The following is a 13,332-nucleotide window of genomic DNA, read 5'->3' as shown; positions in this document are numbered from 1 at the left end:
CACTGAAAGAAACGATATATTGCGCAAGTGTCATCAGAAAACTTCCAATAAGAGACTCCTTTAGATTGATTTCGTTGGTGGATTCCTTCTTAGGTCTGCACTTGGGTCTCAGTTAACTATGCCAGAATGGCTCGTGAGTGAAGCACTAACCCAATAAAATTGTTGAGCTCGGTCCTAAGATTCCGGTACATACGCTTCATGAACACCATTTCTTTACTTACCAGGAAGCTTCCTGGAGACATCGTAAACGCACAGAAAATGCGTAAGAATTCAAGAACAACACACTCGCCAGGCAAGTCTGCAGACAGTTCGTGTCAAGTTGATCGTAGTTTGCGAACCAATCTGATCTGAGTAGGCAGAAACGCAGAAATCACACGCTTAGGTTGACCCCGATGAGGCGCCAGATGAGCGCCAATTCAGCAAAACTCCATTTCATCTGGCGATCAGGACGCTTAGGAGTGTTCGGTTTGTAGGATGAATTAAGACGGAACGGATCTATTCTATTTTTTATTTGTTTGGATGAAAAATAGTGGGATATAATTATTCAGAATCCGAGAATATTCTTTAAAGATTTGGGATAGAATCGTTTAAAAAATGGCAGAACGTAATTGTCTTATTTCGAACATAACACTGACAGTAGACCCAAGGTATTAAAATAGTGTTTGGTTCGTAGGATAGGATGTGACAGAGTTGATCCATCCTGTTTTTGAATTGTTTTGATACAGAGTAATGAGGTGTAATGGTCCGAAATTAGATAATATTTTTTAAAAATTCGGGACGGAGTCATTAAAAAAATAGTGAAATGTGGTTATCTCACTTCAAACGTGACACTGGCAGACCCGAGATACTAAAATAGACTCGTTTTATCCCACACACTAAACAAACATTATCCAATAAAAAACTATATATAAATAAAATTATCTTATTCCCAAATATATAAATAAAATTATTACTCTCCCCTAGCTCACTAACCAAACACTGCTTAATATATTGCCCGATCGATCGAGCCCCGACGAACTGCAGCAGGGCCATCCAGACGCACGTCTGCGCATGCATTCGGGTCAGCGCTCTTTTGGGAAGCAGAAACTGTCACGATGTCAGATCCTTATGCGTAGGCCCGCGCGATAGTACTAGTTACTGAACGATTTGTACTGGTTGTGGTCTTGAACTGTTCATGGAGACACATTTTCCATTTGATGCCTTCGCCGATCATGCGTTGGGTAGGCTATATATAGCAGCGACTTCCACAAGGTAGCTCAAGCACTCTTTGTCTAGTGAAAACAACTGCCCAAGTCTTGAAGGTTTTCCTGCTCTTGATTAGCTGCAAGATGTCGCAGAGGCAAGGCAGGCACCAGAGGAGGGCGTCGCAGAGCGTGTTCGTGCTGCCGGAGAACTTCTCCCTGGAGGACGTACCGGCGGCCGTGGCCGAGGGAGGCGTCGAGCAGAGGAAGCCCGCGGCAGCGGACACCTCCGACCTGCAGGCGGCGAGGCAGGCGGGGCGCCACCGGCGGGCCATGTCCATGGCCGTGGCCTCCAGGGATCTGGAGATGATTTCAGAGAACATTGGAAGCTACAAGTACGGGGAGTAGACCACGGTGGTTCTCGGGCCGTTAGGTGCAGAAGGAAGTGGCGGTATTTCGATCGAGTCTGGTGTCCTGTTCTGTCCTGTCATTGTTCGTGCTGTATTGATGCTTCTTCTACCAATTTGTACCTGTCTTCTTGATCTAGAAGTAAATAAAAAAATCTTCCGCTTTAGCAATCAGCTTACGGCTGCGCTCAGGTTAGGTTAGCTCTTTTAACAGAGCTCTCCATTATTTAAATTTTTTGTGAAAATTGATTTTTTAAGGAATTTTATAATAGTTCTCTAAAATAAAATATATGAAGGAAATGATTCTATGCGAGAAGTGAATCAGAAGAAATTATTTTTTCAGCTCCTGAGTTTTTAGTTCATTTTAGAAAATCACTTCCATATATTTCACTCAATAAGCTAAAAGATACTGTTTAACAAAAAAAATTTCTAATCCTAATCAGTAAGCTGCTATGCGAACTCTGCCAAATAAATTTTTAGAATAGGGGTGTAACTCATCCATGAAAAAAAAAACCCACAGCCAATCCCGTCTGCTCTGTACACACAACACGAGCATGCACACAACCAGTCTACCAATCCACACCAGCGCGGGCGCGCCCAGGCGCCGGCCACGAATGACGAACCCCAGTTGCGCCTTCCGCACGCGGGGCGCGGCCTCCGCCTCCGCCTCCGCCTCTGTCGTTTTGTACGAAACGCAGTTGGCATTCTGGGGCGAATCCGCGATGGTTTTTGGTTCGGCCGTCTGCTTGCCAGGTTACGCAGAGAGACAGCAGAACCGGTGGCCGCAACTCGATGGGGGCGCGCGCGTCGTGTGCGATTCAGCGATTGCACATGCGCCAGTGCGACCAGTCCTTTTTATCGATGCGGGCGCGCACGCGGCATTGCGGTACCGGCCCGGGTGCACGGGCACGGCTCAGCACAGCGCTCGCGTGCAGGACCGCAGGAGTGTAAGAAGAAGCGCGCGTGCTTCTGCGGTTCTGCTTGTCCTCGTGATCTCGTCCGCCGCGAACCTGTCTATATCCCCGGTACGGTCGTACGTGCACGTGGCAGGATTGATCACGAACGGATGAACCGGTTGTCTTTGCAAACGGGTGAACCTGGTGTTCCTGGACGACAGCTACTCGCGGAGATGACTGTGATCTATCTTGGTGAAACTGAGCCTTGGTCGCGTATTTTGCGATACAAGCTTGGTGATGGACTTCGACGCTTCGTGTAATCGTATCTCGTTCATGCTGCCTTTCGATGCGGCGTCACAGGCACGAGGCATCATTGTCAATTAGTAAGGTAACGTAATAATAATGTGCCTAATATCACTGTAATATTTTATTATGATAATATTTGATTAATTATATTTTATATATACTTCTTATTTAAGTATTTGATTTTTATAATAATTTGATTTTTTTCTAAGACTATATTTGATATGGGGTCCTTCTTTTTCTATTCTAACCCTAATTTCAATTATTATTTATTTTATTTGAATTTTTTATTTAGATATTTTGCTTCCTAAACCGTATGAAAATTGAACTGCTAATTTTTTATAATTTTTAATTTTGAATCGAACTATTTATTAATCATATTTGATATGGACTCTTCGATTTAATCTAAATCGTTAGAATGTTCATAATAATAAAGGATCTATATCTTTTTTCGATTAATGTGGTAATAGAAACAAGAGTTGTGTGCATTATATGCACTGCACGAGCGAAGTCGAGATGTTGATGAGAAAGGGGAGCTTGTAAAATGGATTTGTCTATCATAAAGAGCTATCTTCTCCTTAGTGAAATATTCATCCTTAAATTATTAACAAATAAAAAAAACAAAATATATCAAAAAATGTATATAGGAATCGAAATAGTCTTTTATTTTTTTAAAAAAAAGAAAAATTGATTTTATTTTTGTGATCTTGAGAGCAAGTGTGAACTCATGGAGGCTCATTTTCATGTGGTAAGGTTTTTTTTTTTCTATCGGTGGCTTGCGTAAATAGCACGACTAGACTTGCTTAAATATTTTTTTCATCATAATCCTTTTGATCGGAATTATAAGATCGAATTGCATTAAATCAAGAGAAGAGAAAAAAACTTTATGCTCCAAACGTAAATAGTATTACTAATACATTGTTCCGATAAAAGAATTAATACTAATACATTGTTATTGGAGAGTTTTAGGGTGAAATCTAATCATTTGAGTAATAGGAATTATAATTGAATATACAGCAATATAACTATATTTTCAACCATAAATATCATAGTTATATAGTTAATACAATTGTATTTCAAATCTTGTCGTACATATGTGTGGGCTGCTCTGCTAGTTATTTTACAACCAAAAATAGTTTATTGTTTTGTGGGCATGAGATAGCATGCACTGGACCTAATCTTGAGCTTTACCTTATTTTTGGAGAAGAAAAATCTAAGCTTTTTTAGCCCATGAACTTTTTAACGTCTGCTCCCATTAAAATCCACCCATAGTCCACTAGTCACCTAAAGTTTTTTCCTCCCATTCACTTCTGTCTCCCGCGAACCGAACAGGATCATCCCCCTTTCCTCCGCGTCCACAGCACATGCTGCTATCGCCGCCATCAAATTTGACGTTGGCAGTGGCTAATCTTAGCACCGCTGGTCATTGGAGGGTAGCCCTCGACACCTGCAATCCATTTTTGTGGCCCTCAACGTCATCGTCGGTCGGGTGCCCACATCATTGTCCTCCTTTTGCTCCGCCCCCACAACAAATAGCTGCCTTTTCTGCCGTCAAATTTGTCGCCGGCGGTGGCTAATCATCACCGATGGACATTGGAGGGCAGCCCTTGACGCTGGCACTCCGTTTTTTCATCCCCCGATGCCGTTGTCGGTCTAGTGGCCATGCCCTGGACGCCGCAGATGTGGTTGTTGCTGGATTTTTGCCACTCCATCGCTCGATCGCATCGTACCCTGTCCCGATCTAGCATGGGGGCTCAAATTGCATGCTCTTAGGTAGCGTTTGGTTGGAGGGTAAAGTTGGATGGATTTTTGTTTTTCAGGATGGGATGAATCAGTTTTCTGTTTGGTTGGATGGATGGGATGAACCAGTTTTCTGCTTGATTGGTGGGATTAGAGTGGATAGGATGAGTCAGTTTTCTATTTGGTTAGTGGGATTAGAGTTGATATGATGATCTATTTATATTTATATGAATTTCATAAGCATTTGAATGAATTTGTGCATGTTTGAATTTTTTTAATTTAAATTGAATTAAAAAGAGAATATCATATGAAATCATAAAAATGCATATAAATAGAGCATTACAATGAAACTTACTTTTTTACCAAATAACCTATGGTTGGAAATATTTTTATAAATTAATACATCATATAAGAAGAATATTATTGAATTTTTCCAGATTTTTGGGAATTTATTTGAGGTATTAAAATTTGTTAGAAGTTATAAAAGTAGGTTTTTTTAAGAATTTTAATTAAATATTGACTCATGCTTTTTGGATCAAACCAATTAAAACGGGTTGCTAGTGAGCTCTAATTTGCGCATGAAAATATTTAGAATTTTTGACCACTTTTTATACTTCTAAATAAAATTCAGAGTTAAATAAAAAATGTGAACACACACGTACATGCCTCTCTTGCGAGCAGGAACCGGACGGAATCATTCGGGTCTTTTTTCCGGATCGGCTCATCCAGGATATCAACGAATATTCGGATGACCATATCCGCCTGATCCATGAAACCAAACACTCGGCAAGCAAAAAAGTTGGACGGGGCGATCCCATCCACCCCTGGTACCATGAACCAAACACATCCTTAGAGGCCGATTGAGTCATGATCTTATGTCTCGCTGAATATCACTTTGTTCCTTGCTACTTAGCACCGCGCCCCACTGCAAGTTCACCGCCGGCACCAACCTTGGCGTTGACGTCATCTCCAGGATGCAGTGCGCCAGGACTCAGAGAGGGAAGTGGAATAAAGGTCTAAGTTCCGGCCCGATTTGTCCGCTTGAGGTAAGGGATAAGGCGGGAGGGGTGGGTCAAGTTCTACTCCGTCTCGTCCTACTCTGCTTGAATTATACGTTACATGCACGTTTAGCGAATTTATTAAAAATTTATTATCTTTTTTAATGAATTTTTTAGTAAACTAATTTAATGTTATGTTAGGTCTTGTGAATTTTAAATATTTTTTTTATTAATTTATATATTGTGATAGTTATTATTTTATAATTAAATTTAATCTAGAGTTTTTAATAATTTTAATCGGACTAGAACGGGACAGGTTGGGTCAAAATCAGAGCTCTATGGGATAAGACGGGGCAAGAAAAAATTTCACCGATTTCAGATTAGGACGGGAGACATACGGGTGGAGGTAAAACCCACCCCATCTCACTCCATCTAGATCTCTAAAACAGAATCTATCACCCTTGTCGCTGCTGCCACCGCCTACATGCCGCTGCTAGGGCCAATCATCTCTTGTCTCATCGTTGATGAATCAACTTCAATCTAGCACAATTGCTTCCGATTCAAACCTTATATACATAGAAATAGATTTCTGGTTCTTCACCGCCTCTAACAACCTCTCATTAAACTCCATCATTATAAATATTTATGTTATACTCGGACATCCTTTGTTTATAAAGAAGATAACAAAAGAAGAAGAAAATCTATCAAGTGCAGTCTTTTGGCCCAACATGGGTGGTTTTTTTAAGAATCTGATTATAACTCTTTATTATTTATTTGATTTGATTTTATTTAGATTCGTTATTTAGATATCTTGCTTTCTAAATTGTATGAAAATCGAACGGCTAATTTAATTATGAATTTAGCTAATTATTAATCATATTTGATATGGATTATTTGATTTAATTTGGACTGTTAGATGTTCATAATAATAAGTGGTTTATATATTTTTGTTATTAACGTGGTAATTTCGTAGTCTTAGAGTGAATATATAATCTTTTTTCTCTTGAAATATTAAGATAATAGATAGATTTGCTATCATGGTGAAGTTCACTGCGTGTCATTTTACCTTCTAGTAGCACAACAGCTCAGATTCTTCAAAAAAAAAAAAAGAAGTGCTTATTGGGAGAAAAGCAAGTTCGCAGCCTAACTAGGCGTCCTTCCGAGATACGAGAGAACGCTGGTTCTGGGACCTATCGATGCGCGATGCATCGTATCAGGCAAAAAATTGATGTTGCAACATGCCAACCGCATCATGCTGCATTGCTGCTACCTGTGTCGTGCTGCGTTTCGTTTCGACACCCCATCTGCCCGGCATGAATTTGGCAGCTCTGCTCTTGCAATCCTAAGCATTGTTCACAAAACGATACCCCGTCGCCAATCTTCACACACATGCATCAGATTTTGCTCCTTTTTAGCGGATGCTACCTGTATGTGCCACGCTTCATAGGCGGGGCTGTAATTTTTTTTAAGAAAAAGCTAAAAAGCACACGTTTCAGGGGACTCGAGCGCTCGATTTTCTGGTCTGCGCTATGCGATTCTCTAGCAAGCTATGGTTAGGGTTCTTGGTTCAGGATGAGATTTTCATCGAGAGGGTGGCAGTTTATAGTTAGAGGGAAGGCTACTAGCGGCAAGCTGTCTGGTATTAGTGGCGGATGCAGGGTAGGAAAGTGATACCATCAGCTACGAGATGCGAACGATCACTGATTAGATGGTGCAAAGGCAAGGGTGTCATATCTAAGATTAGCACGGTGACACATAAGACGACAATGGAGAGTTGTTGGAGACGAGGAAGACGAGCAGAGCAGAGGACGAGGACATGGAGAAGAAGCTCACCGGTATAGAGTAAGAAGGCGCAAGCCTGTCGGCACCAGAGAAGAAGCTGACGAGGCGATGGCGTTAGGTGGCGACAGGTTGAGAGAGGTGTTCAGAGGCGGTACTCGAAAAATCAAGTGCAACGAACCCTTTATTTAGGCAAGTATAGGGACTCCATTTATTATACGGATGGATATCCGAGCACAGTTTATCTCTGCCGCTAACAAAGACTTAAAACTTGTTTTCAATTGGCCTACTCTTTCTCAACAACCAGCACCAACAATCGATGGACCAAGAGCGCCGTAGGCCAAGTCGCCACCAGTCGCCACTTCGCTGCCACCACGAACACCAAAAGACATGCGACTATAGACACAAGTCAAAATACAGGGAGTTTTTATCTAAAGAAAATACAGCGAGTTTTTAAGAAAGACGATACCCGCGAATAGCTTGATGATGGCGTGCTTAAAATATTCCAGTTTCTCACGAGGCCATCATGGTATCCGTGAGTTATCCAGCGCATTGCCCGACGATATCTATCTGTGAGGAATGCAGGAATTGGAAGAAGGTGAATATAGAAGAGGGAAATGGAAACGTGCCCAACGAAGCAGCTGCAGGGGTACGGCTGGAAGTTCAAACCGTTTCCCACCAGCTGCAGAGGACAGGCCGGGCTGAAACTTGACGGGAATTCGTATGGGTTCTCTTGCAAAAGGGTCCCGCAGAATAAGCAGCAACTTCACATCTCCCCGTAGAAAATATGGAAATAATTCTATGATACCTGTCTCATATATTTAAGGTATGTACTTAATTTATAGTGTAATATGTAGTAATTTATTTATTTTCTTGTTTCATCGTATATGGTTTTCTTTATTTTTATCATAACTTTTATAGTAATTTTGCCACATATCACTATGAATTATATCGAGGGTTAATCCTGATAATGATTTCAGAGTTTACCGAGCAATATGTGCGTGATCTACGTTCTGAGTGTGTATGCTACTTAAGAACACAAGAGATTATCTAGGTTCAGGTATTCCGTGGGATAATAGCTCTATGTCCTTATGTCTTTCTCTCATAGAGCCTGTTTTTTGCTACAAAGATCTCTCCGTCCTCCAAACCGGACTCTCCTACCTTTATATGTCAGAGGGATATGAGTCTTATATGTAGATTAAACAAAAATACCTATACATACATAGATGATTAATATAAGCTATCTTACAGGTACACATGTGATGTGCCTGCTTTGAATCAATACAATGTCCGTCTCATCCATCGGTTGCATCTCTGCTTGTGCCTCCTGGATCGCCCAGCCTGCCTTATTTCATCACCGGTTTCTCACATGGCCTGCTATGCTTCCTGTTACGTCTATGAGCTAGTCCCATATCAATTAATGTTACAGGACGGGACACGAAAGTTTTCCGCCGGCCTCGGTCGTCTCAACCGAAGTGGAGCGTCTAGAGAAGTAAAACGGTATGAGTAGCGGCATTAAAATCGATTAGACGAGTATATATCCCGCGACCAGTAGAGGCTGATCGTAAGAATTCCAGCGAAAGTCAGAGCTATAGTCACACGGTAAACTAAAATTAGAGAAAGAAAACTGATCCTGTAAAACTTGACAGTTGTAAACTATCCTGACAGGAACCCCATATTCTTTACCTCGATAAATTAGATTTATACCATAAATACATGAGAGCATGTCTCTCGTAAAGTTATTTTTCCAGAAAACGCGTTGCATCAGCTAACTAACCGAATATCGCATAAGTTGAGGGTCCGGAACGTAACGGAGCTAACAATGAACTAACCATAGTTAGTTAGCATCGCCGCTCCCGCGGGGCACAGACCAAACCAGGGTTTCTCGGACGGGACTCGAGCGCAACCAGCCCACCACCACCTCCTCCTCGAGCTTCTTGCCTTCTTGGCCCCCCTCCCCAAGCCCCCATTCTGCTACAACCGCTTCGTTTCCTCCTCCAACTCCCCCAAATTGAATTCCGATTCGGCGGCTCGTCCCAAATCGCGCATCAATTCCGCATCAAATTCCCCCCGCTGGATTGGACACGTCGATGGCGTAACTGGTTAGGGTTCGGAAGCCGGCAATGGAGGCGCAGTGGCTCGCCGAGTACCCGCACCAGAGCTCCGACAAGAGGCCGCGCAAGCGGCCCCGGCTCGCCTGGGATGTCGCGCCCACGCTATTCCAGCCTCCCAAGGTATCGTGCTCGCGCTGTTTGCCGTCTCGATCGGTTACTAGGCGTGGGGTTGCGGTGGTCGTTTTGGCTAGATCTAGGCGCGGGTTTCGCTAGATTTGGAGCCCGTGGGCTCGATCAGGTCGTAGAGCTCGGAGAATTGCGGATCTGTGGTGCGGTTGCTGCGGATCATCGGGGAGATTTGGCGAATTAGTAGTATATATGGTGGGAGCAGGTCTCTTGTGGCAAGAGCAATTTTTGAGAAAACGGGGAAATTTCGTGGCCTATTCATGTTTTTGTTTTGGAAAATTTATGGAGCTTTCTAACATGACTTTGGAGTTTAGTTATTATTTTATCAATTGATAACTGTCTTTTTTGGCTGGAACATGTAAGTGTTACACCATGATTTTCTCAATTAATGGCTATTGAACAAAACTGATCGTAAATTTGGAGAGTGTAATTATTATTGCATCCATCAATAACGGTCTTTTTTGGTGGGAATATGTAAGAGTTATGTACTTACTTGAGGAATTTCTCAATTAATGGTTTTTGAACAAAATCGATAGTGAATTCAGATAATGTCAGGTCGTGTGACAGGTGTCAAATCATTACAGTACAAAACACAAGACACAAGAGACCGGCATTCAGTTGTTTTTTCTTTTGAATTGGGACTTTGTATTCATGTTGTCAATTTTAATTGTTTGTGGTCAATAAGAGTTTTAGATGGCTTGGTATTTTTGTAGGCAATTCCGATGCTATATTGCGGGCAGGAACTAATCAATGGTAATTTTGCGACTGCTTTTCTGCCGCCGCCACCAATTTATTACACCGGGCCTCCGCGGAATCTTTCGCCTCCTTGGAGACCAGATGACAAGGATGGGCACTATGTTTTTGTGGTTGGAGAGAATCTTACACCAAGATGTATATTTCCACAGCTCAATCATATTTTCTTTACTCTACGTGTGCTGGGTTGCTTGTTTTTGGTTTACATCACTGACCATCATATAGCTTGTTTAGGTGATTTTTCTTTGGAGGAGGTTTATTGTTATTGAAAGTTGCAGTGTTGGACATGGAGTTTTCATCCCTGTATTCGCTTTTACATAAATAGCTTCATGCTTCATGCTTCATGAATTAATCACTGGTTGAATGCAAATTCATGTTTCATCTAACAATCATTGGTTCAATGCAGTTTCAAGTTTCATATCAATCATTCATCAGATACTGTCAAATAAACGTTGGAAAAATGCTTGTGTTATTGGATCCAAACAAGTTTGATAATGTGTACTGGTCTTGGCCTCTAGATTTTGTTGATGATTGTGTTGACAACTGCTCGATCCTTGCACGTGTCTTATCTGGCTTTATATTTTTGTTTCCGCCGGCTATGACTATTTGATTATAATAATTCCTAACGCTCTTTTCCTCTTTGCTCTTGCAGATAGGATACTTAGCAAGATGGGTGAAGGTTAGTGTTCTTTGTCTGATCTACTATAATCTATTCTGTTCTGTAGTGATCTTGTTCTTAGTTGGCATGTTTAGTTTTCATTTGAATTGTACAGGATGAGGAGGCATGGTCTTATATGCTCTCAGTCCCAGTGCTTTCGTTGTTTACGCGTTATATTAATCGTTTTGATTTGTGTCACAGGGACATTTGGACAAGTTTTGGAATGCTGGGACTTGGAAAACCAAGAAGCAGTGGCTATCAAGATTGTGCGCTCCCTCCAGAAATATCGAGAGGCTGCTATGATAGAAATCGATGTGCTTCAGAGACTTGGGAAGCATGATTTTACTGGCAGCCGGTAAGAAATCTACCTCCCTTGTTTCACTTCTTGACCCTTTTTATGAGTTGATGGATTTGCATCAATGGTTCTATGCCTGCAGTTGTGTGCAAATACGGAATTGGTTTGACTATCGTAATCATATATGTATAGTAAGTACATATGCATCAAGAAGGCTATACTTTTCTCTTTTTTGATGATCAGATTATGATATTGGATTGATGTCCTCTTCAGGTATTTGAGAAGCTTGGTCCAAGCTTATATGACTTTCTGCGGAAGAATAGCTACCGTTCATTTCCTATCGACCTTGTTCGTGAATTTGCCAGACAAATATTAGAGTCTGTAGCATGTGGGTACTCAGTTTACTTTTGCATTTTGACACAAATCATCATTTCTTTTCAATTTCCCCCCAATATCATTAAATTACTAACCTGTTGAGTTTGTTCAGCATGATCTTGTTAAGTTGCATTTGCTAGTCCTATATACTTATCCCTTTAAAATGAATCTGATGTTTGTTTTACCTCTGCAGTTATGCATGACTTGCGACTTATTCACACGGATTTGAAGCCAGAGAACATTCTCCTTGTTTCATCGGAGTCTATCAGGGTGCCTGATTATAAGGTTGTTACTGAACTCCTAAATTGTTGATTCTGCTTCTGTATGAGATTTGTCGAGTAAGGTTCTTGTTTATGCTATGATTCTTATTTGTAAGGGATTTATACTGCTGATTACTTAATTTTATTTAGTGCATGAATAAATCTGTCTAAACTTTATTTTGATTTTCAATGAAGGTTTCTATACGGCCACCTAAGGATGGTTCTTTCTTCAAGAACCTTCCAAAATCTAGTGCTATCAAGCTGATTGATTTTGGGAGTACGACATTTGAGCACCAAGACCACAATTATGTAGTATCAACAAGACATTACCGTGCACCAGAAGTTATCCTTGGTATAAATAGCATTTCAGTTCTAGTTACCCCCCTTTCTAAAATGGACAATATGCTTCACTTTAATTTACTATACTTAATGACACCAATCACTTTGTTTTGTATTTTGATCTTCACCATTTTCCTTTTTAGGTCTTGGGTGGAACTATCCATGTGATTTGTGGAGTGTGGGTTGCATTTTAGTTGAGCTCTGTTCGGTTAGTTTACTATGCCTCTTTGTATCTGAATACTTTAATTAATCTTATCCATAGCTGTTGCTGCTATTGCAACTTTCTGGTGCTTGTCTTGATAAGTTGCTCTTGCATTTTTGGTTCTGCGTGGTAATACCAGGGGGAAGCTCTCTTTCAAACACATGAAAATTTGGAGCATTTGGCTATGATGGAGAGAGTTCTAGGCCCCCTTCCAAAGCATATGATTGTCAGAGCTGAGTACGTATAGAAGTCCTTTGTTATCTTTTTAATGGACTGTTTAGATAATTTCAGATGCTGTACATCCAGGATGAGGCAGTTGACGAATTTCGTTTGAACTTCCACTCAGATTAACTGATTACTCACATGTACAAATTAATGCTATTGTACAGTCGACGGGCTGAAAAGTACTTCAAGCGTGGAGTAAGGTTGGACTGGCCAGAGGGGGCGGTCTCACGAGAAAGCATGAAGGCAGTCTGGAAACTGCCTCGGCTGCAGGTAATTTGCTCTCTGATGTAGTTAATCTGTTACTTGTAGCTATGTTTTTTTTGCCCAATCGACATCTTATAGATGGTATGCCTCTTGAAAAATTCTAATCATGCAACTCATGCAGAATCTTGTGATGCAACATGTTGATCATTCTGCTGGAGATCTAATAGATCTTCTTCAAGGCCTTCTTCGGTATGATCCTAATGAGCGCCTCAAAGCACGTGAAGCTCTTCGGCACCCTTTCTTTACCAGATGCATCAGAAGATGTGGTTTCTGAGACTATACTGAGATCAAAATTCTCAATGCTGTATTTCTTCGTTTCGATGTGTAAGAACTACAAAAAAGTGGAGATGTTCTACGAAAAATGAAATATGCTAACTTGCATTCTGTTCAATGATGTGAAAGGTAACTGTTGTATAT

The 13,332-nt window shown here is 41.1% G+C and overlaps 2 protein-coding genes across 2 annotated transcripts; both read left to right on the top strand.

Annotated features, from left to right (window-relative positions):
• The first annotated feature begins 1,068 nt into the window (after positions 1-1,068).
• On the top strand, positions 1,069-1,755 carry LOC133890360 (uncharacterized). Its single transcript, XM_062330758.1, has one exon. It carries the CDS (start codon positions 1,329-1,331, stop codon positions 1,587-1,589), a length of 261 nt encoding a protein of 86 aa, XP_062186742.1. The 5' UTR covers positions 1,069-1,328; the 3' UTR covers positions 1,590-1,755.
• A 7,404-nt stretch (positions 1,756-9,159) lies between these two features.
• Positions 9,160-13,306, top strand: LOC133924094 (serine/threonine-protein kinase AFC1-like). The gene is made up of 12 exons (XM_062369478.1): positions 9,160-9,538; positions 10,258-10,435; positions 10,950-10,976; positions 11,157-11,310; positions 11,393-11,441; positions 11,524-11,638; positions 11,819-11,910; positions 12,081-12,237; positions 12,368-12,432; positions 12,566-12,663; positions 12,816-12,921; positions 13,037-13,306. Exons 1-12 carry the CDS (start codon positions 9,428-9,430, stop codon positions 13,187-13,189), a joined length of 1,305 nt encoding a protein of 434 aa, XP_062225462.1. The 5' UTR covers positions 9,160-9,427; the 3' UTR covers positions 13,190-13,306.
• Positions 13,307-13,332: the final 26 nt, after the last annotated feature.

This window comes from Phragmites australis, chromosome 1 (assembly GCF_958298935.1).
Source record: "Phragmites australis chromosome 1, lpPhrAust1.1, whole genome shotgun sequence".
Classification (NCBI taxonomy): Eukaryota; Viridiplantae; Streptophyta; class Magnoliopsida; order Poales; family Poaceae; genus Phragmites; species Phragmites australis.
This window is presented reverse-complemented; position numbering and strand designations above follow the sequence as displayed.